The sequence below is a fragment of the Phocoena phocoena genome, chromosome 1 (assembly GCF_963924675.1).
Source record: "Phocoena phocoena chromosome 1, mPhoPho1.1, whole genome shotgun sequence".
NCBI classification, from domain to species: Eukaryota; Metazoa; Chordata; class Mammalia; order Artiodactyla; family Phocoenidae; genus Phocoena; species Phocoena phocoena.
Genome location: NC_089219.1, coordinates 50,339,825 through 50,367,258, shown reverse-complemented (window position 1 = coordinate 50,367,258; position 27,434 = coordinate 50,339,825). Strand labels below are relative to the sequence as shown.

Sequence of the window (27,434 nt, the reverse complement as noted above, 5' to 3'; positions counted from 1 at the left end):
ATAATGAGGAAAGTACAAAACCTGGTTTTAGGGGAATTCCCTGGTGGTCCAGTGGTTAGGACTTGGTGCTTTAGCTGCTGGGGCCCAGGTTCCATCCCTGGTAGGGGAACTAAGATCCCACAAGCCACACGGCATGGTCAATAAATAAATGCATATGTACTAATAAAAACATAAATAAATAAACTGGTTCTTACTCCGCCCCACACACATTTTCTCATTCCTAATCCAATCTCTTCACCCTGCCAAAGGTATCTAAGACACTTTCCCCCTTGCCTAACAACCATCCACTAATCTCTCTCACCAAATAGGCCCTTAACAAACTGAGCCCAGGCTACTTACCTGGTCTCACTTCCTACTACACTCAGGGAAGCATCCCAGGCTCCTGTCCTAGGGCCTACACACCTTACCATAATGAACCTCATTCTCTCTAGATGTCTTCTCTACTATGCAAAACCTCCACTCACATCTTGAGGCTCATCTCAAGTAGCTCGTGCAGGAAGCAAATTATTTTCCCTGAAAGCACTCTGCATATGCCTGCATCTCGGCGCTCAGTGCATCCTCTGCTGGCTCTGGTTCCACGCCTCCCTTCTCCTTATGCTCCCCCACCATCGTCCCCGGTGGTCACTGTGCCGCTTGAGGGTAAGGCCGAGTCCTCTTTGTGCCCGTGTCCCCAGTTCCTACCACAGTGCTGGTTCACAGCAGGACCTCAGGTAAGAGTTGGCAAATTAAGGAATGAATGAAGAGTAAACAAATGGCAGCCCAGTAAACTTGGCACAGACTCTCCTGTTCTGATGCCGAATGTGCTGCCGAACAGCAGCTCAAGCTACTGTACTTCCCTGTGCCTCAGTCTCCCACAAGCCCGATAAAAAGAAGGCACTGTTTCCCGATTCTCCACACATGGATGCTTTTCAGGATACAAAGGTAGAGCCTTTAGCACTGAAAGTGGTTTTGTGAGTCTGCAGGCCAGCAACATCAGCATCACCTGGGAGCTTGTTAGAAATGCAAATTCTTAGCTCCCACCACAGGGCTACTAAGTTAGAGTCTGCAGTTTAACAAGCTCTCCAGGTGATTCATTTACACATTGAAGTTTGAGAAGAGCTAGCTGTAAGCCGTGCTGGTGGGCTTTAAGGAGAAGGTACGAAACATGATTTTAGAAGTTGTTTTGATTTTGAATTTGTAATCACAGTAAAACCAAAGGAACTCTCAGCAAGGATTCCTGGGCATGCTTACCAAAAAGACAAAAAAAAAAAAAATTTGAAAAAGTCTGAAAAACAGATTTGAGCCTCAGCCTTCAGGTAGTTAAATGCACAGTGAGGCACTGTTTAGAGCCTTACTCAGAAAATTCTGAAATGGAATTGATTAGATGGATGGATGGATGGATGGATGGTCAGTCTTAGGTCAGAATCATTGCCACACAAATCTAGAACTTAATTATTTTCTATGGGCTTTATTTAGTGCAGTTAGATCTCAAGCGCACAGGTAAATATCCTGACAGGTTCAAACCAAAGGTATATTTCGATCTCCTGGGATATACAGCCCTGAGCTGGCTATGAAGCAGGTGCTCAATAAGGCTCTGGTATTGCACCAATGACCACCTGCTCAATCCTCCTCACTCAATTCAGAACAGCTATTCCTCACCTGTGGTCCAGAAGGGTGACATAGCCAACCCATTTGTTCTTTTGCACATGTTTAGGCTGGCTTAAAGACCATCACCACCCTCATTCCTGGTCCTTCCCAAAGTGGTATGCTTCACAGAGGATTTTAGTACTGCATGACTAATGGGATGAGCTGGGATTTGGAGACCAGGAGACACAGGTTTAAATTCTGCCTGTATCGTCTGTTTGGGAAAGTCATATAACCCTCTCTCTGAGCCTCAGTTTCCCATGCCATCTACCAGGCAGAGGCAGTTAGGATGAGCTCAGTTAAAGTCTATAGCACACATAGCAGAGCGTGGAGGCAGTGCAAATACAAATCAATACACTGCTTTGTATTTCAGGATATTTTTGTATCAAGTTTCCAAACTGATCCAGTCCAACTCTCTCACTTTAGAGATGGAAAAAGTGAGGCCTGGGGATGAGAATTGCTTTGCCCAAAGTCACACAGTGTGATGCAAACAGAGTCAGAATTAGGATCCTAAAACCCCCAACTCCTAAAACAAGCTGTGTTTTCAAACTCTTAGCAAATATAGAAGTCTTTCTGCAAACTAAAACTTACAAAATAGCTCAATATACTAAACAAGTAACAAGCCAAGCCTGCCTTGATTACTGACGCCCTTTTTACTTACCTCCCTTCTGCCCCAAGGTGGCAATCCAAGGACACCTCCTCATCACCTTTAAACTCTCCCCAACCCCACATTTGAGTAACTGAAGACTCAATCCACCTGAAAACTCAGGGCCAGTAAATGAATCACGGCAGGTCTTATCATTAGATGGATTCTCTCCTCACCAGACCACCTAGGGGTTTTCAAGTTCCTGCAATTCCCAGAGGACTTGAACTTTCTCACACATCCATCTCTACTGGGAACCATTAAGCTGACATCACCATTCTCCACACTTCATAAATGATTCTAACATCTGGAAATGGGAACCACCTGCAAGTGCCTTAGCCAGAGATCACCTTATCACAAAAGAGTATGAAAACTCAAGTTCAGGTGAGATGAGAAAGGCATTCCATAAAATGCCACTAAGGCCAAAGATTAATCATTGGGGGCTAAAAGTATGTAGAGAAAGAATGTTCCAGTCAGAAGATTTGGACTTGAATCCCAGCTCTGCCACTTTCTAACTGGAATGGTAATTAACCTCTCTGAACTTCAATAGAACAGTGGATATTAAGAAAATCAATTTCAGTCATTTTTAGGTTCAAATCCTGGTTCTGCTTGCATACTTATTGAGTCACTTTGGGTGAGCTGACGAATCTCTATTAGCTTTAGTTTTTACAAATACAGAAAAAGAAAAAAAAACTACTTTATAAGGTTGCCGTTAGGATTCAAAGAGATAATCTGCATCAAATACTTATTTCAGTGCCTTGCCTGAGTTAAGCAGAATGACTTAACCACAACTGAATCAATAAAATGGGATCAACCTTCCTGAGACTTGCTGCAAAAATCAAATACAACAGCCGTGATGAGCAGGGTGCCTGGTACCAATAGATTCAATAAATGGAATCCTCTGCTATTATGAGTAATCGCTCCTCAACGCTATGCTATACTTACCTCTTTTAGCCACAGAAGCTTCGGGGCCTGCATTTCCACGGACATCACGCCCCCAACGTACTGCAGGACACTGTGCTTGGTTTCGTTGATCCTGTGGACCTGATTGACCGCCCGGTGGTCCAGCCACATGATGATGTTTCGATGAGAATCCCCTGACAAAAACAAGGGAGATGAGGACACAGGTGCATCCTTATCCTTCTAATTCAAGGGGGCACTTATGGATTCCCAAGGGCAAAAATCTGCACAACTGCTTGTATAATTTCACACATCAACAAGAAACAAGTGAAAGGACCACCACCAGCACTGACTAGGTACATCCTACCCATATCTCGGACCCTTGAAGAGACGTGCTCTTTGAATATAGTCCCAGGGTTAAACGCCTAAAGGAAAAACCAGTCAAGATCCACCAATTAATTATATTACCATTCATTCTCTCTCAACTTTTCCCCTTCCTTTCCTATCTCACCTATTCTAGAAAAACTTTTCTGGGTACATACTCAAGAAAAGAGCCAATGAAATAAGCCTAAAACAATACTTCAGCTTTTTAAGGTATGTCTCCTTGAACTATGGACAAATATTTTAGGTATAATATCATATACATTTACATAATGGCTTTTATTTGCCTATATTCTCACTTCCTCTAGTCACTCTAATTAAAATTAGTTAATTTAAGTGTTTTTCCTCACTCGGTTGGTTTGTTTGGTGGGGTGGGAAGCACTGGAATTTTTTTTCCATTCTGGAACCAGGCAGACCTAATGGGGAACGTTCTTTCAGTATAGGCAGAAATACTGAGAAAGTTATTTAATTTTTCTTAGCCTAAGTGTTCTTATCTGCAAAATGTAACATATAAGGATTAACTGAGATTTTTCATTCATTGAACAAAAGATAATGCGCATAAAGGATATGGCAAGTACTTGTCACATAGTAGGCCCTCAAGAGGAATAAATCACAGGAAACAGAATTTAAAATCAGCTGGAAAAGGAGCATGGGCAGTGCCCCTCACATCCTACCTCTACCATCCTGCAGCCCACAGAGAAACTAGTTGCCCCTTTTCCCCTTCCCCAGACTCTGCTAATTCATGCTGCACTGATGGGCAAGCCAGTATTCTTTTCACAGTCCTCTGCTTCCTCTGATGGCAAAATGCAGAGAACAGCAAGGAATATACCTGGGAGATTATAAATGGGGAAGATAAAAGGGACTCAAGAGTAATTGAGATAGGCACTTCACATGTTATTTTATTTACTGGCAAAATAACTGCAGCAATTATATAATTTTGCTAATATGAGTGTTTATAAAGCTGCACATGCGCGTTTGTGTGTGTCCCAAGCCTTGTGCTGAACCTCTTGCACACATCGTCTCATTTAATCCTTAAAACAACTCTGAGATCTAAGCCGTTTTCAACGACAATCTGACTCCGAGATTGAAGACATGCCTACTACCTCACAGCTGGGAAAAGCACAAAGTGTTCTTTGAAAGTAGATCTGTGCAGAGACTGGATAAATAAATTAGTAAAACCAATTTAAACTCGAGCTACACACATCAACATGAATAATGACACCAGCTGGGGTATTTTTAAACACAGTATATATTGTTTGTTGTTGTGGGTATACACACATGTGGTAAAAGCACAGAAGAAATGTGTTTGTGAACACCAGCTATGGCAGAACCATTACCTGCTGGGCAGAGGGACGGGGGAGGGGGAGGGCATGGACTGAAGCTTCAAGTGGTTCTTTCTTTAAAAAAAAAAAAAAAAAAGGACTTGTGGCAAATGTGGCAAAACCTCATCTGTTTATCCTCATACATACATAGGAGGCTGTTATCTTATTTTCCTTACTCTTCCATATATTTGAAAAAGAATTTTTAAAACTTACCAAAAAAAGTCAGCCTAAGGACACATCTAAATTAGGTCGTCATCGTAATGAGTTAAGGACTCACTCATTGGTTTGCCTGCCTGGAGAGATTTCAGGTCCCACAAAAACTCCTCAAACAACAGTAATCCGTTTAAAATAAGAGAGAGTACATGAAACCTTCCATAGGTACATCTAAGATTTTGTTTAAACAGCTGAGTGATTCTACTGTATGACAAAACTCTTAAAGTTCTGGTTCTAGTTTCACATTAGAATCTCCTGGGATAGCTTTAAAAATATTGATGTCCAGGTCCTATTCCAGAACCATCACGGAATCAGACTGTGGGTATGTGGGCACACATTCATAAACACACACACACACACAGTCACACACAATGTGGGTGTGTGGGTGTTGGGGGGGGACAATATCTGCCTTGCATCTTAAATATTGTATAGAATCTGTCTGCAGCTACTTCAAGACAAAAACACCTGTTGCTAAACTTTCTACTGTAAAGACAGACCGAGCAGCCACTACTACCTCTACATGAAGAGGCTCTCAGAATGACCGACTGAGCATTGTGTAGAATCAATTACTTTATTATATTTATTATGATTATTAATTAACAATGTTCATTACAGACAACAACCTGGAAGTTAATCTTTTTTTCAGTGCCTGTAGAAAATCACAAATAAATGACTCCACTGAAAGTTCACTTCATCTTTTATTAAGCATCTGCTACATGCCAGGCACAGGGCTGGGTGCTGGGATACCAAGAAGAATGTGCCACAGTCTCTGCCCTTACGGAACACGTGGGTAAATGGAAAAACGTCTGTATGGAGTGATGACAGAAGTCCTGGACATGGTACAGAGAGAAGGAAGAGCACAGAGAAGCCCCCAGTTAGCCGAGCCCGAGGCTGCACAGGGAGCTTCCAAGACGCAGGAAAGCTTTAGGTTAATTCTGAAAATGACTGGCCACTGGATAAGCAGGTGAAGAAAGAGTGAGGGAGGAGGGGCTACACAATAGAAACAGCACGTGAAACCAAGAGAGCACAGACCCATAAAGGCATCATATTTTAAGAGAACTGGAAATAATCTGGTAGAGCAGAATTAGGGTTACATAGTCAGTTTACCTTAGGGCAGATTATTTATCCCTGTACTCATTCAATTAATACTGTCAACACCTCACAGGAGGTGTTCCAGGGGTACTTGAAGGAAATGACTGTGAATCAGAAAACCATCTAAATATTAGCTTTCTGTTACAGAGTGGCCTAGGTAGTAACTTCCTCCCTGACCCTAAATTATCTCCCTTGGTTCCTCTCCCTCCCAAGAGCTCCTGTGGCTGGAATGATTCACCCAGTCATGGTCTGAGCTAGGTGGGTTGCAGAGGTAGGAAGCACACAGCAATGGCACCTCTGTCCAACCCAGCACTGGTCTGATCTTGAAAAGGAAGAAAGACCAAACGAGAAAAGGCAAACAATGAGACTATTTTATCGTGTAGGTCAGTGCTCTCAAACTAGTGCACTTAATTTCCTTGGGATTTTTTTTTCTTTTCCTTTTTCTTTTTGGTTACCATCGAAAGAAATTAAGTTTTGCTGGTCTTATGGGTTTGGTTTTAATGGTGATGGTTAATTTCCTGACCCCACTCCCTGCTCTTCACAATTACTCCAATTAACCAGTCAAGAATGGGTCATTATCAGGTAAACAGAAGTCTTTAAAGGCCCTCTTAATTCATCCTTAAAATCTGAATTTCATTTTCTAGTACAGGCTAATCCATTGCCATTAAAATCTAACCTTAATAGAACCTGTTGAAAGGCAAGAAACTGATGAGGGCACCTGCAGCTGGATGCATTTGATGAATGGGTACATTTTAACCTTTTAGGTGGAACACAGTTTTTTCAACACGTATAATTCAGGTTGCAACCTAGGTAACACTTTTAATAGGAGAACTGTCAACAGGAGGCAATTCTCTCTACAATGAGAAAAAAGATGGCATCCGGGAGGGTGCTGGTATAAGCAGGTTTAACAAGGAACTCTTCCTCTACTTCAGATGTTCTTATTCCTAATGTTTTAGTTGTCCATTCATCTGCACCCAGTAATTCTCCACATATTAGAATTATCGAGAAAACTTTAAAAACACTGATGCCCTAGCCTCACCCCAAGCCAACTAAATACAAACCCTGGGGGTAAGGCTCATGAATTGGAAATCTTAAAAGATCTCCAGTTGATTCTAATGTGCTAACTAGAGTTAAAAACCATATGTTCTAGCAGATTAGAAGGTACAGAGTCCTTGGAACTTAGGGCTCTTAACATCTAAAGTCCCATCCAAAATGAGAATTCCTCCCACAGCATCCCTAACAGACCGTCACCTGACTGCTACTTAAAACAAGCCAACAAAGAAGTGCTGGCAGCCTCCCCAAGCAGCCCACTCTGTGGCTGGAGAGGGCTTGCTGCTGCTGAGCTGAAGTCTGTAGGTTCAGTCCCATTCCTTGGGTCTCTGCTCTCTGAAGTGGTCTAGACGGGGGCTGTCCTGCCCTCCTGGGCTGGAACAATGCCAGCTGAGCCAGTGGTCAGCCACTGAGAACAAAGACGACTCATATTCATCTCTGAAGCCCCAACACTTAATCAGACAGGGATTGGCACACAGTGGGTGCTAGTTAATGTGGCATAAATAGAAAAACGTGTGTGTGTGTGTGTGTGTGTGTGTGTGTAAAAGATGGTCACCATTACCACTGTGCTCTAATCATTCATCCATTTGCGTACTTTTGCAGGGCATGTCATTTATAAAAATCACTGTTCCATGCATTAGGTCCATAGGAGTAAGTAAGACACATTCTCCTAACTTAAGGAATTCATAATCGGACTTAAGAAACTTTTCTGAGCATTCATGCGTCCGGCTCTCACTTAATTCTCACAGCAAAGCTACTGTTTCATTATTCCAATTCTTTCAGAGGAGAAACCAAGCCATGCAGACGTTAAGTGACTCACTCAAGGTGTCACAGCTCAGCAGCAGCAGGGCTAAGATCTGGGACTGCCTGACTCCAATGCCAGGGTGTCCCAGTGTGCCCCAGTATCCATAGCCGCCAATTAAGAAAGGTGCTACTACAGCAGTGTCCATTACCAAGGATTCTTTAATACAGCCTCGCCCAAAACATGCTTGTGATACCTATGTTGGCAACAACCGACTGAAAATGCAGAGTCACACTCCTCTAGATGGAGCCTGCAATTTCCAGTGCACCATAGTCTCCACTGCTCCCAAATGTCTGCCACTCATCAAAAGGTTAAATGTCAGCTGAATTTTATCTCTGCACATGTGCTGTTGTTTGTCTCAAATCTGGCACACTGTATTCGTTTACATTACCTATCTGACTTTTGGGTTTGCAACCTTGGTGCTAGCACTACTGGCTAGAGTATCCCAAAAGGGACACATTCTCACCACCCATGAGAAACTTCTGCCAGTGGATAAAAGTTGGCACTTACATTTGAAACAGCTCATTACAGTACTCATGAGTGTAATGAGAGAGTGCAATGAGAGTGTAATGAGAGTGTATTAGAACAACGTCATTAAATGTGAATGTCTTTGGTCTGGCTATTGAAAATAGAGAGACCATTTGTTTCCAGCTTTTGTGTGATATATGGTCCTGTCTGTCTTATTCTATTTCCTTTAAGTGAACTTGATTCACCCACTCAAATGAATGTGGTGGAGGAGCTTCATATGCAAAACAATTTCAGGCACAGACAACACTCCCTTCCTTGAAAAGGCCCAGACCAGTTAACTGTTTCAAGGCTACTCACTCTCAGCTAATGATCCCGTGTTCATCCTACATCAGATTTTCTAGTGTGGCTCCCGTGCATTATGGAGCCAAGTCTCTTCCTAATCCACCTAATCCCAATGTCACCCCTCTCCTACTAACCGCTGTCCAAGCTTTAACCTCTAGGGACATGATTTTGGGGCTCCATGCTCCACCTGTAAATCTCACTAACAGTGATAACACTTGATATCATGCTCCACCTGGGCCCCGGCCAGTATCCCACCACCAAGAAAAGAGAGAGAAATGGTCCTACCTTCATGATTCACTGGTAAAGGATGAAACTGCTTATCCAAAACAACCAGAGAACACGTGGCATCAAACCCAAGCCCTCGAATTTGGTTTAAATCAATCCCTTGTACAACTTTCTGTTTTAAAAACAAATAAAAAAAACATAAATTAAAATACAGGCTTTTAAAAGACTGAAAACAGTTATGACTAGAAGGAAATGAATGGCAGAATAAAGTATTTACAACAGAAAACAAATAAAAGTTCAATGTCACTAAAATATCAGAAGATCCTATAAATTAATTTAAAAGACAACCAATCTAATTAGAAATTAAGCAAAGGACATGACAAGTCACTTCATAAAATAAAAAGAAATAGTCAAAGAGTATATAAAAAGATTCCCAACTCCACTAAAATTAAATAAATGTAAATAAAAATATCCCAATCTTTGTTTTTCTTATTGGCAAAAATTTTAAAAATTAAGAGTATATAGTAGTGGCAAGACAGGGAGAAGTGGACCTTCTTTTACATTATCCTAACAGTGTGATAATTTAGTACAAATTTTAAAGAATATAGTATAGTATTTACTAAAATTAAAAAATGCATAACTTTTGACCCAGCAATCCTACTTCTAGGAACCTATCTTAGTGAATTATTAGCATGAGTAAGTAAAATTACATATAAACCAAGGTTAACTGTTTAAGAATATACCTAAAAATTGGAAAAATTATTTTTATTAAATAAATTATGGTATACCTGTAAAACAGAATTTTCTACAGTCATTAAAAATGAAGAGATGGGGGCTTCCCTGGTGACGCAGTGGTTGAGAGTCCACCTGCCGAAGCAGGGGACACGGGTTTGTGCCCCGGTCCGGGAAGATACCACATGCCGCGGACCGGCTAGGCCCGTGAGCCATGGCCGCTGAGCCTGTGTGTCCGGAGCCTGTGCTCCGCAACAGGAGAGGCCACAACAGTGAGAGGCCCGCGTACCGCCAAAAAAAAAAAATGAGATAGAGAAGTATCTTCTGGGTGTGATAGTATGAAGAGGTTGGCAAATCTTCTAAGCAAAATAAAAGCATAAAACTGAACAACATCATCAAGAACAACCATTTTGGGGCTATGGAACTTGGCCAAAGCTACATAAGAAACTGAGAAACAGTCTTCCTTGAAAAATAAAATTGCACCTAAAACATTCCCACAAAACAACAACTCTAGGACCAGATGGATTCATTGGGAAGTTCTGTGAAACATTCAAAGAATAAACAATACCACTCCTATACAAATTTGTTTAGGATATAGTGAAGGAGAGAACATTTTCCAACATTTCATGGCCAGTACTACCCTGATACCAAAGCCAAACAAAGATATCAAATGAAAAGGACACTGTAGACCAATAACTGCCATGAACGTAAGTGTAAAAATCCTTAACAAAATATTAACAAACCAATATTGTAACATATAAAACATTCATTTTTCACCATGACCATGTGGGGTTACCCCAGGAATGCAAGAGTTGTTCAATATCCATAAATCAATTAATGTATAACATATACTAATAAAGCACAAACACCAAATGATCATCTCAACAGATGCAAAAAATAAATAAAAAATAAAAATCACTCAATAAACCAAGATAGAAGGGACTTTCTTCAACCTGATAAACAGCATCTACAAAAACCTATACAAATCAAATGTTCACCATGGTTTAACCAAATGTTGAAACCAAGTGTGTTATACCCATACAACAGTATAGTACTCAGAAAGAGTACTATCTGTGCAACCACATGAATGAACCTTAAAAACATTACGCTAAGTGAAAGAAGTCTGACACAAAAGAACGCATGTTGTATGATTCCATTTCTGTGAAATTTTTAGAAAGGAATAACTATAAAGACAGAAAACAGTTATCTATGACTGGGGCTGGGAACTGACTACAAACAGGCGTAAGGGAACTTTTGGGGGGTAACAGAACTATTCTAAAATTGAATTATGGTGATGATTGCACAATGTGTAAATTTAATAAAATCACTGAATTATACATTTACAATGGATATTTTATGGTATGTAAATTATACCTCAAGCTGTTAAATATTTTTTTTACAAAGTTGAGCTATAAAAGATGAAATGGAAATACATCCATGATATATTAATAAGGTACAAAAAAAAACAAAAAAATATACAACAAACTGATAATAGTGGTTGCCTCTGAGAACAGAAACGACAGCTGGAGGAGATGGGAGATTTTTCACTTTGTCATGTAATTTTTTAAGCTGGAGAATAACAGATTTATTGATGAATTCTATTTTTTAATTTTTGTTTCTATGGTTTCCTTTTGTGAAAAAGCATGAGTGATCATACTCATTAACATTTCCTGCCAACTTAAAACATGACAATAACCTTTTAAATACCACAAAAGTCAACTCAAATGTGTCCATCACCATTTAAAATGCTCAAGTCGGGCTTCCCTGGTGGCGCAGTGGTTGAGAGTCCGCCTGCCAATGCAGGGGACACGGGTTCGTGCCCCGGTCCGGGAAGATCCCACATGCCACATGCCGTGGAGCGGCTGGCCCGTGAGCCATGGCCGCTGAGCCTGTGCGTCCAGAGCCTGTGCTCCACAACGGGAGAGGCCACAACAGTGAGAGGCCCACGTACCACAAAAATAATAATAATAATAAAATAAAATAAAATGCTCAAGTCTTCTTTTTTCCTGTTTTGGAATGTTGTACTTGTCATTTAGGATTCTGTTTCTTACTATTCAATGGGTTCTTCAAATAAGAGCTACACACAATTATTACATATTTTTCAACAAAGAAAAGCATTAATTTTTTTCAAATAATAACAACAATGAATTATAAAATGTCACCATATATTGAGCACCTATGGAGTGTCAGGTACTTTACAAACATCATCTTATTTAATCCTTACAAAACTCACTGAGGAAACATTTAGTATTTCCATTTCATAAAAAAATAAGTGGAAGACTGGGGAGGGAAGGGAACAGCAAGTGGGCTCCAAAGATTGAGAATTTGAACTTAATCCTGTCGTACAGCCAGTCGATGGCAGAGCCAGAATTCAAACTCAGAGCCTGTGTTCTTCCTACTCCACCATACTGCCTGCCTGCCCAAGAGACTCACCCTGCAGAGAGGGCACGTGCTCTATGCAAGAACATCGCTAGTCAGCCATCTGTGATGCCTGGCAATACCTCTGTTCCACATCACCAGGTGAATGCCCCGTACACCTTTACTACACGGATCCATCAAGACTTAGAAGAATGTGAGCCGCAAACCCAAGTGCCTGTCAGCATTGGCCTCATGACAATGACCCACAAAGACCTGGTTTCAAATCCTAGCTCTGTCACTCTGGCTATGTGACCCAGGGCATGTTACACAATTCCAGCCATTCTAATCACCCCCTTGCCTTGCTGGATCATGTCTCTGTAGCATTTATAAGCATGGCCTCCTCTACCTGGAATGTCCTTCCAACTTGGCTTGGAAATCTCTGGGTAGTGGCTAAGATCAATGGTACTGGGTGCAGACGCCCTGAGTTTGAACCTGGCTCTGCCACCGACCAGTCATGTGACTTTGGGAAGCCAGAAAACCAGTTTCCTTGGTTACACAAAGCTATTACTTAGACCTACATCTCCTAATGACGTTATGAGAATTCAGCAAAATAAGGTGTGATTAGCCCAACATCTGGCATTTGGTGCACAATAAGTAGCAGCCATTATTTGAGGAAATTAGCTGCCTCCAATCTTCTCTGAACTCATGGAGCATCAATCTTACAATCAACAAGCCAGCCCTAACTTCTACCTGCCCTGCGGCCCTATTGGTCTCTGTGCCCAGAGAGTGCATGCCTGACTTGGGCAAGCCCACCCCACATAGGCCTGCAATTAGTCAAGAGAGGAACTGGGAGGGAACATGTAGAAGATGCAATAAAACTCAATACCAACAAGGCAGCTTTGGAGTAGAAACAAGCATGCGCTACAGTGTCAAAAGAGCCACCTTCTGGTTCTAACTCCACCACTTCCGGATCAGGTAATCTTGCACTAATCTCATCACCTTTCTGAGCCTCAGGTTCCTGAGAGAGAGAGAACTCCTAGGTAAGGATCAAGACCGTCAATTAGTTTGAAAGTACTCTGGAACCGATAAACCTTTGTAGGAAATATGAAGGATGGAAAACTCACTCGATGCCTTACTAACTGTGTTCATGGAATCTTTCTGATGTATGAAGCATAGCATGCTCTGTGTGTCATGTACGCACATATAAAATGACAGGATAAACAACTGAAAAGTTTGGATAAACTCAAATCCTCCTAAGAATTATGGTGGGAGTGACTTTCCAGTAGAAGCAAAGAAAATATTCTCTACAATCTACTTTATGAATCCCCTCGAAGACCTACAGAGTTCTATATTCTAACCATGGACTTTCAGCCTCAAAAGTGCAGTGTTCTCCATCTCTAAAACGGAAACCTATCACAAGGAACTGGAGGAATAATTGTGACATGCATTTAAACCTGATTTGGTTAGGCAGCCACTGTCATTTCCCCAGCCTTATATGGAAATGCCTTATGACCATGCTCATCAGGCTTATCATGAGGACCCCCTCCACTCCCCAACCCCACCCCCATCTAAATCATCTCAGAGAGATGGCTGTCAGGGTCACACTACCCAGAAGGCCCCTGGGACTTGACCTGCTGACCTGAGGATTCTTTTTTATATGCTCATTAATGGAAGAAGAAAGCAGGCTAGTAAACTCACCCCAACAGCTTGGCATCAAGGGAATTTCCTCGGCTAGAGAGAAAGCACATTGCTCTGCTAAAGAATTTCCAGAGAAGGAGACTTCTGCAACTTCATTCGGTAACCTGGTCCATGTCTTGCAACTGTCAACTCGTAGCTATGGGGCAGCAAACAAATGTTTGGGGAAGGGATTGTGCATCGCTTTGTTCTGACTGTGGGAACCAGTTCAATTCTGCATGTGTTTTAAATCAGCAGGCTGTGCCTTATTGGGTGGGGAGACAGCGTTCCTCAGAAATCTTCCAAACTGAGAACTGGAGGGTCAGAGGCATACCTGGTTTTATCTTTGGCTGTATTTGGAGCAAGCGTCAAAGCCTGGGGCCTCACGGAATCCAGCTTGCAATAGAGTTCTATGTGGCTGGTACTGTATTCTTCTAAATCTTGATTTGAATGCCTTTGTCAGCTTTGGGAGTGTGCATGAGGTTATGAAATCCCCAGTTCCCTCAGGCCCATCACTCCCTGTTGCCTACACAATTCAATTACGCATTCAGTCAGTCAGCAAATACAATAAAGCCCCTTCTAAGGTCATGCTGTGCACTCTTCTGGGTATTTGGGAAACAATGGAAAGCAAAATATTTTTTTTAATTCCTTACTGTTTTGGAGGTTACGTTGTAAGGATATACAACAGCCAATAAACTGAAAAGATTATGTCGTGTATGTACAGTATACTACAAAGTGATGTCAGGGGGATCAGGAATGCCGGAGAAGGGGAAGGTAGTTGCTGAGAAAGTGAGATTTGAGGAAACACCTGAAGGACCTGAGGAGCTGACCCTGTAGAAAACTGCAGAAAAACTGTTTCAGGCAGGAGAACAGCCAGTGCAAAGGCCCTAAGGTGGGAATAACAACAAGGCTAATACAGCTTGTGTGGGGTGTATGTTACCTGCAAGGCCCCTGGAGGCCTTCAGCTTTACGAAATCTACTCTAGTGACCAGTAAAATGAACAAATCCAATCCTGGTCCATTACCTACACAGCATCCTAGCTCAGGTGTGGTACTGTCCCTTGAACATAAGGTAGAGAGATAGAGGCCAAACACTGCCATTTATGTCAGTGACACCAACATTCCTCCAAGGACAGAAACTCTGACACTGCCTCTACCTCCTTCCTCTCCATCGTCACCAGGTCCTGTTCGATCTTCCTTCCAAAGTCTCTCAGTCTTGTGCCGCCTCTTTATTCCTCGGCCAACATCCTAACACAGCCCTTCATTTATTAAAGAGACAGTATTAGGCACCTACATGTGCCACCACAGAGGACACATGCTCAACAAGAGAGACATAGCCCCAGGCCTCCCAGACCTTATGGTTCAAACAAATCTCAGCTTCCAGACCTTTATTAGAAGAAGGAAATTGCCTCCTAACTGGCATCCTTGAATTTAGTTTCTGTTCCTCCAAGCCATCCTGAATCTGTTGCTGGTCAGTCTGAAAGTCAGGATGATTCTAGAAGAGCTCCCAACTGGCCTCAGAACCAGCCACCCCAGGTATGCCCCCAACACCAATTCCAGCTTCCCTTCCTCCTCCTACTGGAAACCACCTGCTCCAGCCAGGGATGACTCTAACTTTTCCACCTAAGCGCTTCCGTCCGTAATATTCCTCCTGAACAACCAGTCTTAGTGTTCTCAAGCCTCACTTTTAACCTTACATCCTTCCTCAAGCTTTCTTCATTGATTGGGAGTAGGGAGGTCCCAATGTCTTGAGCCATTCATTCTTTTTACATTTCCCGGGTCTACTATGCGTTAGGACCTGGGTGAGCAAACTACAGTTCCTACCCTCCTGCAGTACAAAATCTAGTAGAAAAGACAGCTATTAATCCACAAATGGGAATTATTTTATTTTACTTCATTTATTTTGTTATGTTATTACTTGATTATAGAATGATTTTACTTTGTGATATTAATGCAAAAATGAATGATTCACAAACCATGTGAAGTTCTATGAAGAAAAAGTACAAGAGATGTGAAAACACTGAGTAAAATAGGACTTAGTTGGGAGGTAACATCGGGCGAGAAACGGCTTCCTCCTTGAACAACTGCCTTTGGAACTAAGATCCAGTGCAGCACTACGCAAGGGACCTTCTGCAGTGATGGACGTGCTCTGTACCCGTGCTGTCCAGCACAGCAGCCACCAGCCACACGTGGCTGCCAAGCACTTGAAGCGCGGCTACTGCAATGGAGGAACCAAATTTTAAACTCTATTTAATGTTAACTAAATTTAAACGGTGACATGTGGCTAGTGACTGCTGTATCGGACAGTATGGATCTAAGGATGAATAGGAGTGAAATATGTCAACGGAAGGCAGGAAGAGTGTGCAGGAAGAAGAAAGAATGTGTGCAAAAGTCTGGCCAGAGGACAAGGGGAGCAGTGCATGTGTGGGATTATGACAGAAGGAGAATATGGGTGGAAGGCAGAGCTGAGAGAAGCATCATGAGATGAGCCAGGAGAGCAGGCTGAAACCAAACCACACAGCGCCTACAGGCCATGTTAAGGATTCTGAGTTCTATCCAAGCAGTAGTATGGGGCTACAGAAGAGCTGTAAGCAAAAGAGTGATCTGATCAAGTTAGCATTAACATGTATCTATCATTCCAGCTCAAGAAGGAGCACAATTGGAGAGGGGAAGTGCACAGACATAGATGAGGTCAGTTACATTCCAAGGCTAATCCAGACAAAAGAGGAAGGTATGTGGTGCTGGAGATGGAGGGAATGCAGAGATCTGGCCTGAGTTCAGGCTTATCACCCACTTCCTGGGTGACTTAGGGAAAGTCACTTAACTCTCTGGATTTCAGTATTTCTTTTCAATTTAACATGGGAGTAACAACCCCTCCCCTACCTACCTTGTATGACAATCAAATGGATAGGAATGTACTTTGTAAACCATAAAGGTTCTATAAATATAGGAGGTTGACATGATTGCTCAATCCCACACGGGTGACTCCCTCTTCTGCTCCTTCTCTCTCCAACCATTACTCACATAGCTGGTACAATTTAGAACAAAATGGTATTTCGTTGGCTTCATGGGTATTATTTTTTTCCATGCAACTGAACTATTTCATCCTTAGGGGCAGAGAACCTGTTGTAGCCCTCACTCCCATATATAATCTAGCGCTTAGCAAAGAGCATAGCACATAGTAGGTGCTCAATAAATATTCGCAGGCTAATGACACTTGACAAATACCTGCTGGCTGAATGGTACCTCCAGCTTATCTTCTTCCTAATGGAAGCTGTTACTAGACACTACCTTGCAATGTTCTTGCCTTGTTGAGGTGATTAAGATTTGCGGCTCCAAAAAGGGATATAAACTCTTAAAATCAAGGACAACATAAGCTCTAGGACTTGTGCGTTTCCATAGAAATTTTTAGATGTGTGGGTATCAACCCAATAAAGACTTGACAGTTTCAGGAGCAGTGGTGAGTAGAACAGAGAAGAGGATTTGGAGCCATCTCAGTAGAGGTCTAGGTCTGTCTCTAATACTCATTAGTTTCAGAGCCTTAATATCCTCACTTGTCAAATAGGAAGTATGGAAAACTATGTCATAGAGTTATTGCAACATTTGAACAAGATAAGGGATGTCAGAATGCTTTCTGTTTGCTTGTTTTTAGCTCTAAGTAACATTTATTCAGCAATCATTTACTGAGCATCAAATTTGTGCCAAGCAATGTGTTAGGTGCTGTGGACACAGAGATGACACTCTCCAAGAGTTCAGCTCATGGTTAAAACAAGTCACCAATTAAAACACAATCTGGTAAGGACCAGATACTGATACAGGTGAAGACATGGGCTCTGGGGCAGCAGAGAGGGACTTCTCACCCTCTTTCTTCTGAGGCTGTCAAAGGGCAGGCAGGGACTGTCAGAGGTCATCCAGGAAGGCTCCCAGGGGGAAGTAATGCTTAATCTTACTTTAAAAGGTACCCAGGAACTGGGCAGGTTAAAAAAAAAGATGAGAAAAGAGCATGCCAGATAATGAAAACAACAGATATTTCACTCATTCACGCACTCAACAGACATGAATGGGGCACATTACAAGTGAGGAACTCTAAGGAAATACAGGTAAACAAGATATGATCCCTGCTCAGGGGGGCACACATTTTCCACATAAGCAGACAGCTGGGTAAAGGCACTTGTAATTCATAATGCTTAATATAACAATCAGGATAAGCTCAAAGTTCTCCATTCAGTGCTAATTTAGAAAAAAAATTCAGGTAGCTTAATACGATTTCCAAGATGTAGGCATGTGGAATAAGATGAGGCTGAAGAGAGCGACAAAAAAAGAGCAAGAGGGAGACAGCAGCAGCCCAACCCCTGACTTTGGGTGGTTACTTTACCTCTTAACAGCTCATTTCTTCCAGCTCTAAAACAGAGTTCATAATAAATTGGTGAAGCCACTATGGAGAACAGTATGGAGGTTCTTAACTACCATATGATCCAGCAATCCCACTCTTGGGCATATATCAGAGAAAAACATGGTTCGAAAGGATACATGCACCCCAATGTTCGCTGCAGCATTATTTACAATAGCCAAGACATGGAAGCAACCTACATGACCATCAACAGAGGAATGGATAAAGAAGATGTGGTACATATATACAATGGAACATTACTCAGCCATAAAAGAGAATGAAATAATGCCATTTGCAGCAACATGGAGATTATCATACTAAGTGAACTAAGCCAGACAGAGGACAAATATCATATAATATTGCTTGTACGTGGAATCTAAAAAAAAAAAAAAAAGATACAAATGAACTTAGATACAAAATAGAACTAGACCTACAAACACAGAGAACAAACTTATGGATACCAAAAGGAAAAGGGTAGGGGGATAAATTAGGAGTTTGGGATTAACATATACACACTACTATATATAAAACAGATAACCAACAAGGACCTACTGTATAGCACAGGGAACTCTACTCAATATTTTTTAATAACCAATAAGACAAAAGAATCCGAAAAAAATAGTACACCTGAAAATAACACAACATTGCAAATCAACTATATTTCAGTTTTTTTTTTTTAAAAAGAGGCTGTTGTGTGGGAAAAATGAAGTGATTGGTATAAAGTGTTCAGCATGGTACCTGGAACATGATCAGTGCCCAAGAAATTTTAGCTGCCATCATCATCATCATATGGTTACTGTTGTTCTTATTGTTTTTATTAACTCGACTAAGGGGACAGCGTCTGAGGCAATGTGAGCAACTCAGGGAAAAGGAAGCAGTAAGTACAACTGCTCTCAAACTCTTGACTTCCTTAAGTCCTTGAGAAAGACAAGACAGGTCGGGATGTATTTTATGTCACCCCTTGCCCCAGACCATTGCTTCTCAAAATCTTACATGGAAAGAACCCTAACGACAAAAGGAGTGAATATTCCCATGAGGTGCCTCCCTTACTGACATTGACTTTTCAGTATTTCATCTTAGAAATTCACTCTCCTCCATAATCTACTCATTTCTGTTACTGTCATCATCATCGCCATAGGAATCATAGTGCTTACTCATTTCCAGGCACCGTTACCACATTTTATATGTATTAACTCATTTAATCCTCACAAGGACCCAATGCAGATAGGTACAGTCATCATTCCATTTTACAGATGATGAAACTCAAGCAAGACACCATAAGTAACTTGTCCAAGATGACAAGCTAATAAATGTTGAAACTGGGATGTCAATCCAGGCAGTCTGGCTCCAGAATCTGTGCTCTCTGGTGTGTTACCTCTCTAATATAAACATGCTCCCCTCCTTCAACCTCACATAGCAATATAGCTGTGAGTAGGTGTGTCATGTTTATCATATGGCTTCTGACATGCGGCCACATGGCCATACCCCATGCGAGGGGAACAGCCTAAGACCCAATAGCTTTATCCAGGTTTGCTACAGAGAGACATCCTCGCTAAAGACAAATGCCCAGAGCACTCACGTGGCTAATGGGGCTCAAGCAGATGATGAGGTGGCTGCCACCGGGAGATGATTAAAAAATCCAACATTAAACCAAGCTGTACTTAGAGCAGACCTGTTTTTAAAGTAGCTTTTCATCAGGGGATTATATTTTCTTCTTGACAATTTCCTTAATGGCAAGAAATGCTATATGTTGGAAGAACAAAGGAGACCCAAGGGCAAAGCGTAGAAGATTCTCACCAAGGCGGGGCTGGGATGGGGCGGGGGAGGGAGGAGGAAAATTAAACAGGCAGAAGAGAAGATGTGCCCCCCTTTTATTCCTATATAATAATGCTCCAGTGCCTCCCACCCCCACCTTCTCTCCCTGCCTTCTTCTCCAGGGGCACTAACATCAGCCCAGAGCTCATTAAAGTTTAAACAGACTGATCAATACGGACAGAATGGTGAATTGTCCATCTGCAAATTACCAAGCCCTTCATGAATATTTAAGGAACTAAACTAGGAACAGAGAGAAGAGAGAACCCAGGACTTTATTTTTCCCTCTGGAAAAAAACTACAAAAGCATCTGTCGTTCCTGATCACCAGGATATAAAACCAGTCAAGTGAAACTAAAAGGGAACAATTCTCAACCAGCATCACTCTTTTTCCCAAGCCAGCAAGCTGACCGCAAACCAAGGCCACTCGAGATAAATGTCTACCTGGCACAACTGAGAGATGCACTAGTCTTGCCTGACTTCCTTCCTTTCTCAGAACCCACCGTGTTCTCAGGCCACTGTGCCTTTGCACATGCAGTTCCCTCTGAACAAAATGAGGTTCCCCTCATTCGTCCACTTGGAAGGCAGGAGAGTCCAGTGACTAAGGGTGCAGCACTGGAGTCAGACTGCCTTTCCTACTTACTAACTGCATGAACTTGAGTAAGTTACCTAATCTTTCTATGCCTTTGTTTCCTCCTCAATAAAACGAGGGTACCTTACAGGGTCGTTGTGAGGATTCGACTGCATAATGCATGTTAACATGTTTTACACAGCACTGGGCACACCTGAGGGCGCAGTAGAGGTCATCTATGGTTATCAGTGACGTCTTCACATTCGGTCACATCTGACTGAATCCTCTGTCTACATGTTCTGCATCCTCCATCCTGTCTACCTGGAGCCCCTCAGTGTTGGCCCCTTCCTCAGCTCTAGCCACAGTCACTTTGCTCCCAGCACATATCACATTACATCCCAGCTGTCTGTTGGTCTCTGCCATAGACCATGAGCTCCCTAAAGGCAAAGCCTGTGTCTAAAGTTACCCCGACGTTGTCCCTGGCACCAGATGGACACACTATACACACTCAGCAGGTGGGAGCAGGGGAACACATGTGAGAACGCGAGAGTTGAGGCCATACATTTGTGACGATGCAGCACGCAACCCAGATGTCCTCGGAGGACTGCTCGTGGTGGTTGAACTGAGGCTCCCACTGGTTGATTGGCTGGTCTGCGAAAGCCAAGAGGATACCCCTCTGGTCCACCAGAGCTGCACGGACACTGCCTGTCCCCACGTCCACACCCACGTAGTAGCTCCCGAGTTCCTGATCTCCGCCGGGCATTGCCGTGCCTCCACCTGCGGGGATCAAGGGCAAAACCACGTGAAGACCAAGTGGGTCTGCAAAGCCAAGCATGGGACAACTTGAAAGTGGAAATGAAGGGATGCAGCTGATGAACTGGTAGCCACTGATTATTTATTCATCCAACAAAACATTCATTGCTGCCAGTGTGCTAACAGGCACTGAGCTAGGTAGTGGGTGAACAGACAGGCATGGCCTCAGATATGGAGTTTCTGTTCTTGGAAGGGAGTCAGATGGTGAGGATTTACGAACTGCATTAATTACTCAAGCAAAGTCCTGACACTGGGTGAAAAGTGCTATGAGGATAAATAAAGGGTTATAGAGCTGAGAATCTGGAGGCAATAGATATGCATTTTCTTCTCAGTGAATTTGAATCAAAACAAGGACAATGCCCATGGCGCTGAAAAGGAACCTCATCTGCCCAGGCGGCCATTCATTCAAAAAACTATCTACTGAGCACCTATTATGTGCCAACATGCACTGTAAAAAGTACATACAGCCCCTCTACTCACTACGACTCTACAAGGTGAGACTATTTTTTTCTTCCAGTTTTATTGAGATATAATTGACATAGAGCACTGTATAAGTTTAAGGTGTACAGCATAATGATTTGGCTTTCATACAGTAAGAAGTGATTATCACAATAAGCTTAGTGAATATCTATCATCTCATAGAGATTTAAAAGTAAAGAAACAGAAAAACAAATTTGTGTGATGAGGTATCTTAGGATTTACTCTCTTAACTTTCATACATAAATACAGCAGTGTTCATTTTATGTATCACGTTGCACATTATATTCCTAGCATTTAGTTATCTTATAACCAGAAGTTTGTACCTTTTGACTGCCTTCATCCAATTCCCCTCTCCCCGTGAAGGTGAGTATAGTTAAAAATCTATTTTACAGGTGACTAAGATGAGATGCCAAGAGATACGTAACTTTTCTCTTAATGCTAGGTCCACACACTTAAGAACAGTAAATGCACATTGATGCATTTTATACCGATGGGCAAATAGGTCTCTGAGAAGTTAAAAGACTAAGCCAGCACCACTCAAGAGCAGCCTGGACCCGAGGTCCCACATCTGTCTCATGTCCCTTCCTGTCCTTCTTAGCAGCTTGTGATACAGGTTTGGAGAAGAGGCAAATATACTGCAGCCGTGTCAGGAAGTGACTGGGAATTGGGAAGGAGCCTCGAGGGAGACAGGATCAGGAACTTGTTAAACAATCTGTTTTCTTTACAGACCCCTTGTGAGTTACAAGGAAATCTGACCAGAGAACACTCAGGAATTCCTTGGCCTTCACTGTGGCTCTGAGTCCCTCTGCTCAGATTAGCCCCCATGACACAGACATCTCACAGAGGCTTTCATTTTCCAGATTGGCCTTTTAAAGAATAAGAACAAGCCCCCAAGATACCCATGCTGGTGAACATGCTACAACTCCCCAGGTGAGCTCGGGGCGGCCTCAGCGCCTAGAGTCTCATTTCAACCGCAGCAGCGCTCTGCACCCTTCCACTTCAAAAAGGTAATGTTTCCTCGGCAAGGTCACACCTGGTAATTCTAAAATGAAGTCAGCCAGCAGATGTTCCATTACAGCTTCCTGGCTATTTATCCCAGTCAAAAACAGCTTCATTACAAGTGATAGCTTCTGACTTGATCACGAAGATTTCCCAGAGGTGTGTGGCCCCCTTTGGTTCACAGGCAGGTGTAGAGGCCAATGGGGAAGCTGTAGTTAAGAACATGTGCTACCTCCGTCTGAGCTTCAGAGAACAACTCTCAGGCTCCAGCCTAAGTGCCTTCTCATCTCCTCGCCCGTATGACCAGTGGCACCAGTTTTCAAACCATGCATTCCTTCAAGCATCCGAAAGGGATATCTTTCCTTCAAGCCATTACTCGGAAAAATTGAAATAAAACAGATCAAAGCAGAGCTTCTCTGTTTGAAGCAAATATCACCCTTGCCTGGCCCTCTACCCTCCCCCCAGCAATCGCTCTGCTGGGTCCTTCCTCAGGACTCAGGATGGCTGAAAACCACTGGCTGAGGCCCTCTGCACGGCATCCCAGGCCCTCCAGGAGCTGCCATCTGCCTGCTGTCCAGCCACATCCACCTCAGTCCTGCCCATTCTCACGCCAAGCTCCAGACATCCTGAACCCCTCGCAGGACCACAGGTGTACCGCACCGCTACAGGACTGTCTCCCCTCATGCTTCTCTTCCCTTGCTACCTCCTTCCTCTCTTGTAAGCCTGCTGACTTCCATTTCAAGATCCAGCTAAACCACCACCTCTTCAGGAAAGACTGCCTTGCCTCTCTCCATGCCCTGCTGTCACCAGAGTACTGTGCCCCTACTTTCTTTGCCAACTTTTTGAAGACCACTCGACTGTGAATTTTTTGTTTCTGTGTCCGTCTCCCTTACTGGCCTGAACCTGAAGAAAGGAACTGATTGATTCCTGGATCCCCAGCTCCTACAATTTCTATATCCCCAAAACCAGTACAGTGTCTGGTACATAACTGGTTTTCAATAAATGTTTACGGAATGAACACCTAGATCAGTGAATCCACAGAAAACAAGCATGAACAGGTTCGGGCTTTAGTGCTTTAATAGTTGGATTCCTAGGTTTGTACTTATCTGCACTAGTGTTTTTCCTTGATTCTAATCTCTGTATGCTTCATCCATCCAATTAACAAATATTTATTGGATGCTTACAACTACATTTTATTAATTCGTAGACACTCATTTTTTTCACACTTAGCTTCTTCAAAATTAGTGACTCGGCAATCAATGGCATCTTACAACTGATCAGTAGCATGTTCTTTCCTTCTTAGTGGTATATGAAATAATGATGCATCTTGCAATCAATGACTGATATTCAAAGAAATGTGGATTGTGCCAGGCACCCTGCTAAGAGCTAAGGATACAGTGAAGGAAAAAATAGGACAGTGCCATGGCTCAGATCTTCCTCGGTCTCTTTATCTGCAAAGAGGAGGAAGCCTGACTGGGCTCGCTGTTCCACCTCCCCGAACTGACCACATACACATCCTCTTGCTGTACTCGGGGTTCCTTCTCTTAGCTTCCCCCTGTCACTACTTGGAAGGGCCCAGGGATGCTATTCCCCAACACTGATCCTGACAAGCCAACAACTCTCTGTCCTTGGCTAAAACTGTCCAAGATTATTCTAAACACTGGAGGGAGAAACAAGGGGAAAAACACAGGAAATGAAGAATCTATACAAACATTCTGGATTACACAGACCTGGCCAGCCATCATCCAGGCTTCTCTGTACTCCTGCCAGTGCCAGTGACAAAAGAGTCCCCCAGGGGGCTGGCCCAGCTCCTCAGGCCTGGCTCCCTCACTTTTGACTGTCTTCCTCTACAAGGAATTCCTCATCTTACCACCCACTACCCAGACATCCTGATTTACCTCCAATAAAATCCAAAGAGGCAGATTTCCACTCTGCAGCTGACTCAGGGCTTCCCCCAGCTCTGGGTTTTGGACCCATCTCTTGGCTAAACAGGAAAGAGCCCATCCTTTGGGAGAACCACCACCACCACCCCACCCCCCGCCCACACACATACACTTGTGTGGACAGTGGGGCTTTGCCATTAGACATTAACTCCAGTGCTGCCTGGACCACAGCTGTATCCCAGCGTTAGCCCAGTGCCTGGCATATAGCGCAAACTCACCAAGTCTCTGAGACTCAGTGGACACCTTTAAAACCTATCTTTAGGGAAATAATAGAAGGTACAAATCTACTGTGTATCCGATGCTTTGCTAAGCAGCTTGCTTACATTCTTAATCCACTTTTTATCCTGACATCGACCCCTGAGGATAATTACTGTTATCATCCCCATTTTACTGATGAGGAAAACGAGTCCTAGACTAGTTAATAACTTGCTCCAGTATGTCATAGAACTCGCAAGTGATGGAGTTGAGAGCAATCTCATTCCCTCTGGCTCCCAAATCCCTAACCATTCTCAGGATGATATACTGCCTGATACCCTCCATTTAGTAAATGCCCATTTGCCAAGGACTCTGCTAGGTATTTCTGCCTACTCTGTCTACAACTGGCTAACTCAGAACTCAGGCTGACCACCTTCAGAGACTGACCCTTCCTCAACACCAGGTGGCCTCTCTCTGGCAAACTACCCATTTCTAGACCATTTAACTGAGACATCAGTTGGGAAGAGAGTCAAACCCACGGGAACAAGGGCATCTTACCCTCCCTGCACTGTTCGCACAGACCTCCCAGTTCATGTTTTTGTAAGAAATAGATCCTAATTAAATATTTCAAGTTCACCATGTTTCCCATTACTATAGTTTTAAGTGATCTCTTTATGATTGTTTCCACACCTGGACCCTGAAAGAAGAGAAACAAAGAAGTTCAAGCCCTTAGGCAGCTTCCCTGAAACTCAACCCTGTGAGTTATAAAAACTCTACCAGAGGAGTTTCTGCAACTCAGATTCCTTGTCTCCCCTTTCTGTGCCCTTTGTTCCTGGGTCATAGGTACTCTCGGCTGTGTCCTAGACTCCAAACTGTATTCCAGTCCCTCTTGGCCTCAAGAAATAAAGTAACTGCAAAGTGGAAAACATTATTCCCTTTTCCAATTTGTATTTTTTTAAAAGGATTAGGATCCTCCCGCATGCCTGGCACTTTTATACATTTGTTCATATCTTCTGACTGAAACCCAGTCAAGCTGGTAACCCTATCACCATTTTATACCTTGGTGGGATGGGGAAATTTGCCCTTAGTACCACAAACAGCAAACAACAGCAGCACCTGCATTTGAACCCTGGCCTCTTAAGGCAGGTTTAGGGCTCTTTCTACACACCAACCTAAAAGTGAAACCCAAATCCTTCAAAAACTTCTTCAATATCAACAACAAAGGCAGCAACAACTAGCATTTATTAAGCTCTGCTCTGCAAACCGCCCACCTGATCTTGTGATTTCACTTCACCTTTGTAACAGTCCCGTGTGGTTGGCACTATGAGCCCATTTTCCAGTTTAGGAGATTGAGGTTCTCAGCAATAAAGCTATTTAACGTCATAGAGCACAAAACCAGAGGAGCTGGGACTCCAGGCCAGGATGGTATGGCTCCAGAGCCCAATGGATGAATGCTGAGAGTCAGAACATTAGTTCCAATTCATTCATTTCAGTCAAAGATAAATTCTCTAAAAACAAAAACAACTAATAGGTAATATAGGGAGGCTGGTCAGACGGAGAAATAAGGACATAGATTGTGAAGGCCAAGGCAAAGAAAACCTACAGGGAGAAATTCAAGCTGGCTGCACACACGTCCCGAGCCTTACCTAACTTTTCAGTCTACAGGAGGCTCTGAAGGGCAGAAACAGCCTCCCAGCCAAGTCCCCAGCGCAGACTGGACTGGCTTTTAGCCCCTGTTCACCATCAAAAGACTGCTCTTATGATAAATATGTATGCAGTTCATTAAATAATAGCCTTTACAAATATTATTAGAAATGTGCCACAGAAAACCACAGGCTTCATGGCTGATTCTTTAACAAACATGCAAGCTGCTCAAAGGCAACGTGAGAAAAGGAAAGAGGGTCACAGACACGGGAGGCTGTTCTCTGCACAACTATCCCAGAGATTCTAAGGGGTCATGCTCAAATACCAATGCTGAAAACCAACCTTTGGGGATTGTTCTCTTGTATTTTCCTCCTTCTCTTCCCCTAAGTGACCAAAGACCGGTAACAATGTTTCCTAAGACTACAAGGCTCCAAAGTGGATGAGCTTACCTGCAGTCCTATTTCTCAGAGGGCTACTCCTCCAGGACTGACTTGGAAACAGTGTCTGCAAATACAGCGTCCCAGGGACCTGGGAGGGAGCTCAATATCCTCTCTTGACTTTGATCTTTGGTCTTGGCTGGGAGCTCGAGTACACGAGACCCACACAATTTTTTTTTAATTTAGTTATATTGCAATCAGGGGGTTGGGAGGTTTAGGAAGAAAAAGATAAGCAATGAGTACACTGGTCAACTTTAGTCTCTTTGTCAGAAGGAACTAAATACCACTTTAAACAATGCGCACATGCTCTAAGATGGAGAGAAAGTT

General features: G+C 42.9%; 1 protein-coding gene across 3 annotated transcripts in view; it reads right to left on the bottom strand.

The window, feature by feature from the left end:
- FGGY (FGGY carbohydrate kinase domain containing) overlaps positions 1 to 27,218 on the bottom strand; it is a 399,164-nt gene extending 371,946 nt beyond the window's left edge. Inside the window, exons 1-4 of one of the 3 annotated variants that reach the window (XM_065876468.1) lie at positions 27,120 to 27,218; positions 21,159 to 21,373; positions 9,122 to 9,233; positions 3,212 to 3,363 (exon numbers count right to left, since the gene is read on the bottom strand). In XM_065876468.1, coding sequence (XP_065732540.1) covers positions 3,212 to 3,363; positions 9,122 to 9,233; positions 21,159 to 21,359 — 465 coding nt within the window. In that variant the 5' untranslated portion in view covers positions 21,360 to 21,373; positions 27,120 to 27,218. Of the gene's footprint in view, positions 1 to 3,211; positions 3,364 to 9,121; positions 9,234 to 21,158; positions 21,374 to 27,119 lie in introns of those variants that run through there. The other 2 variants (XM_065876483.1, XM_065876476.1) reach the window with 2 other exon arrangements.
- Between the last annotated feature and the right edge of the window lie 216 nt (positions 27,219 to 27,434).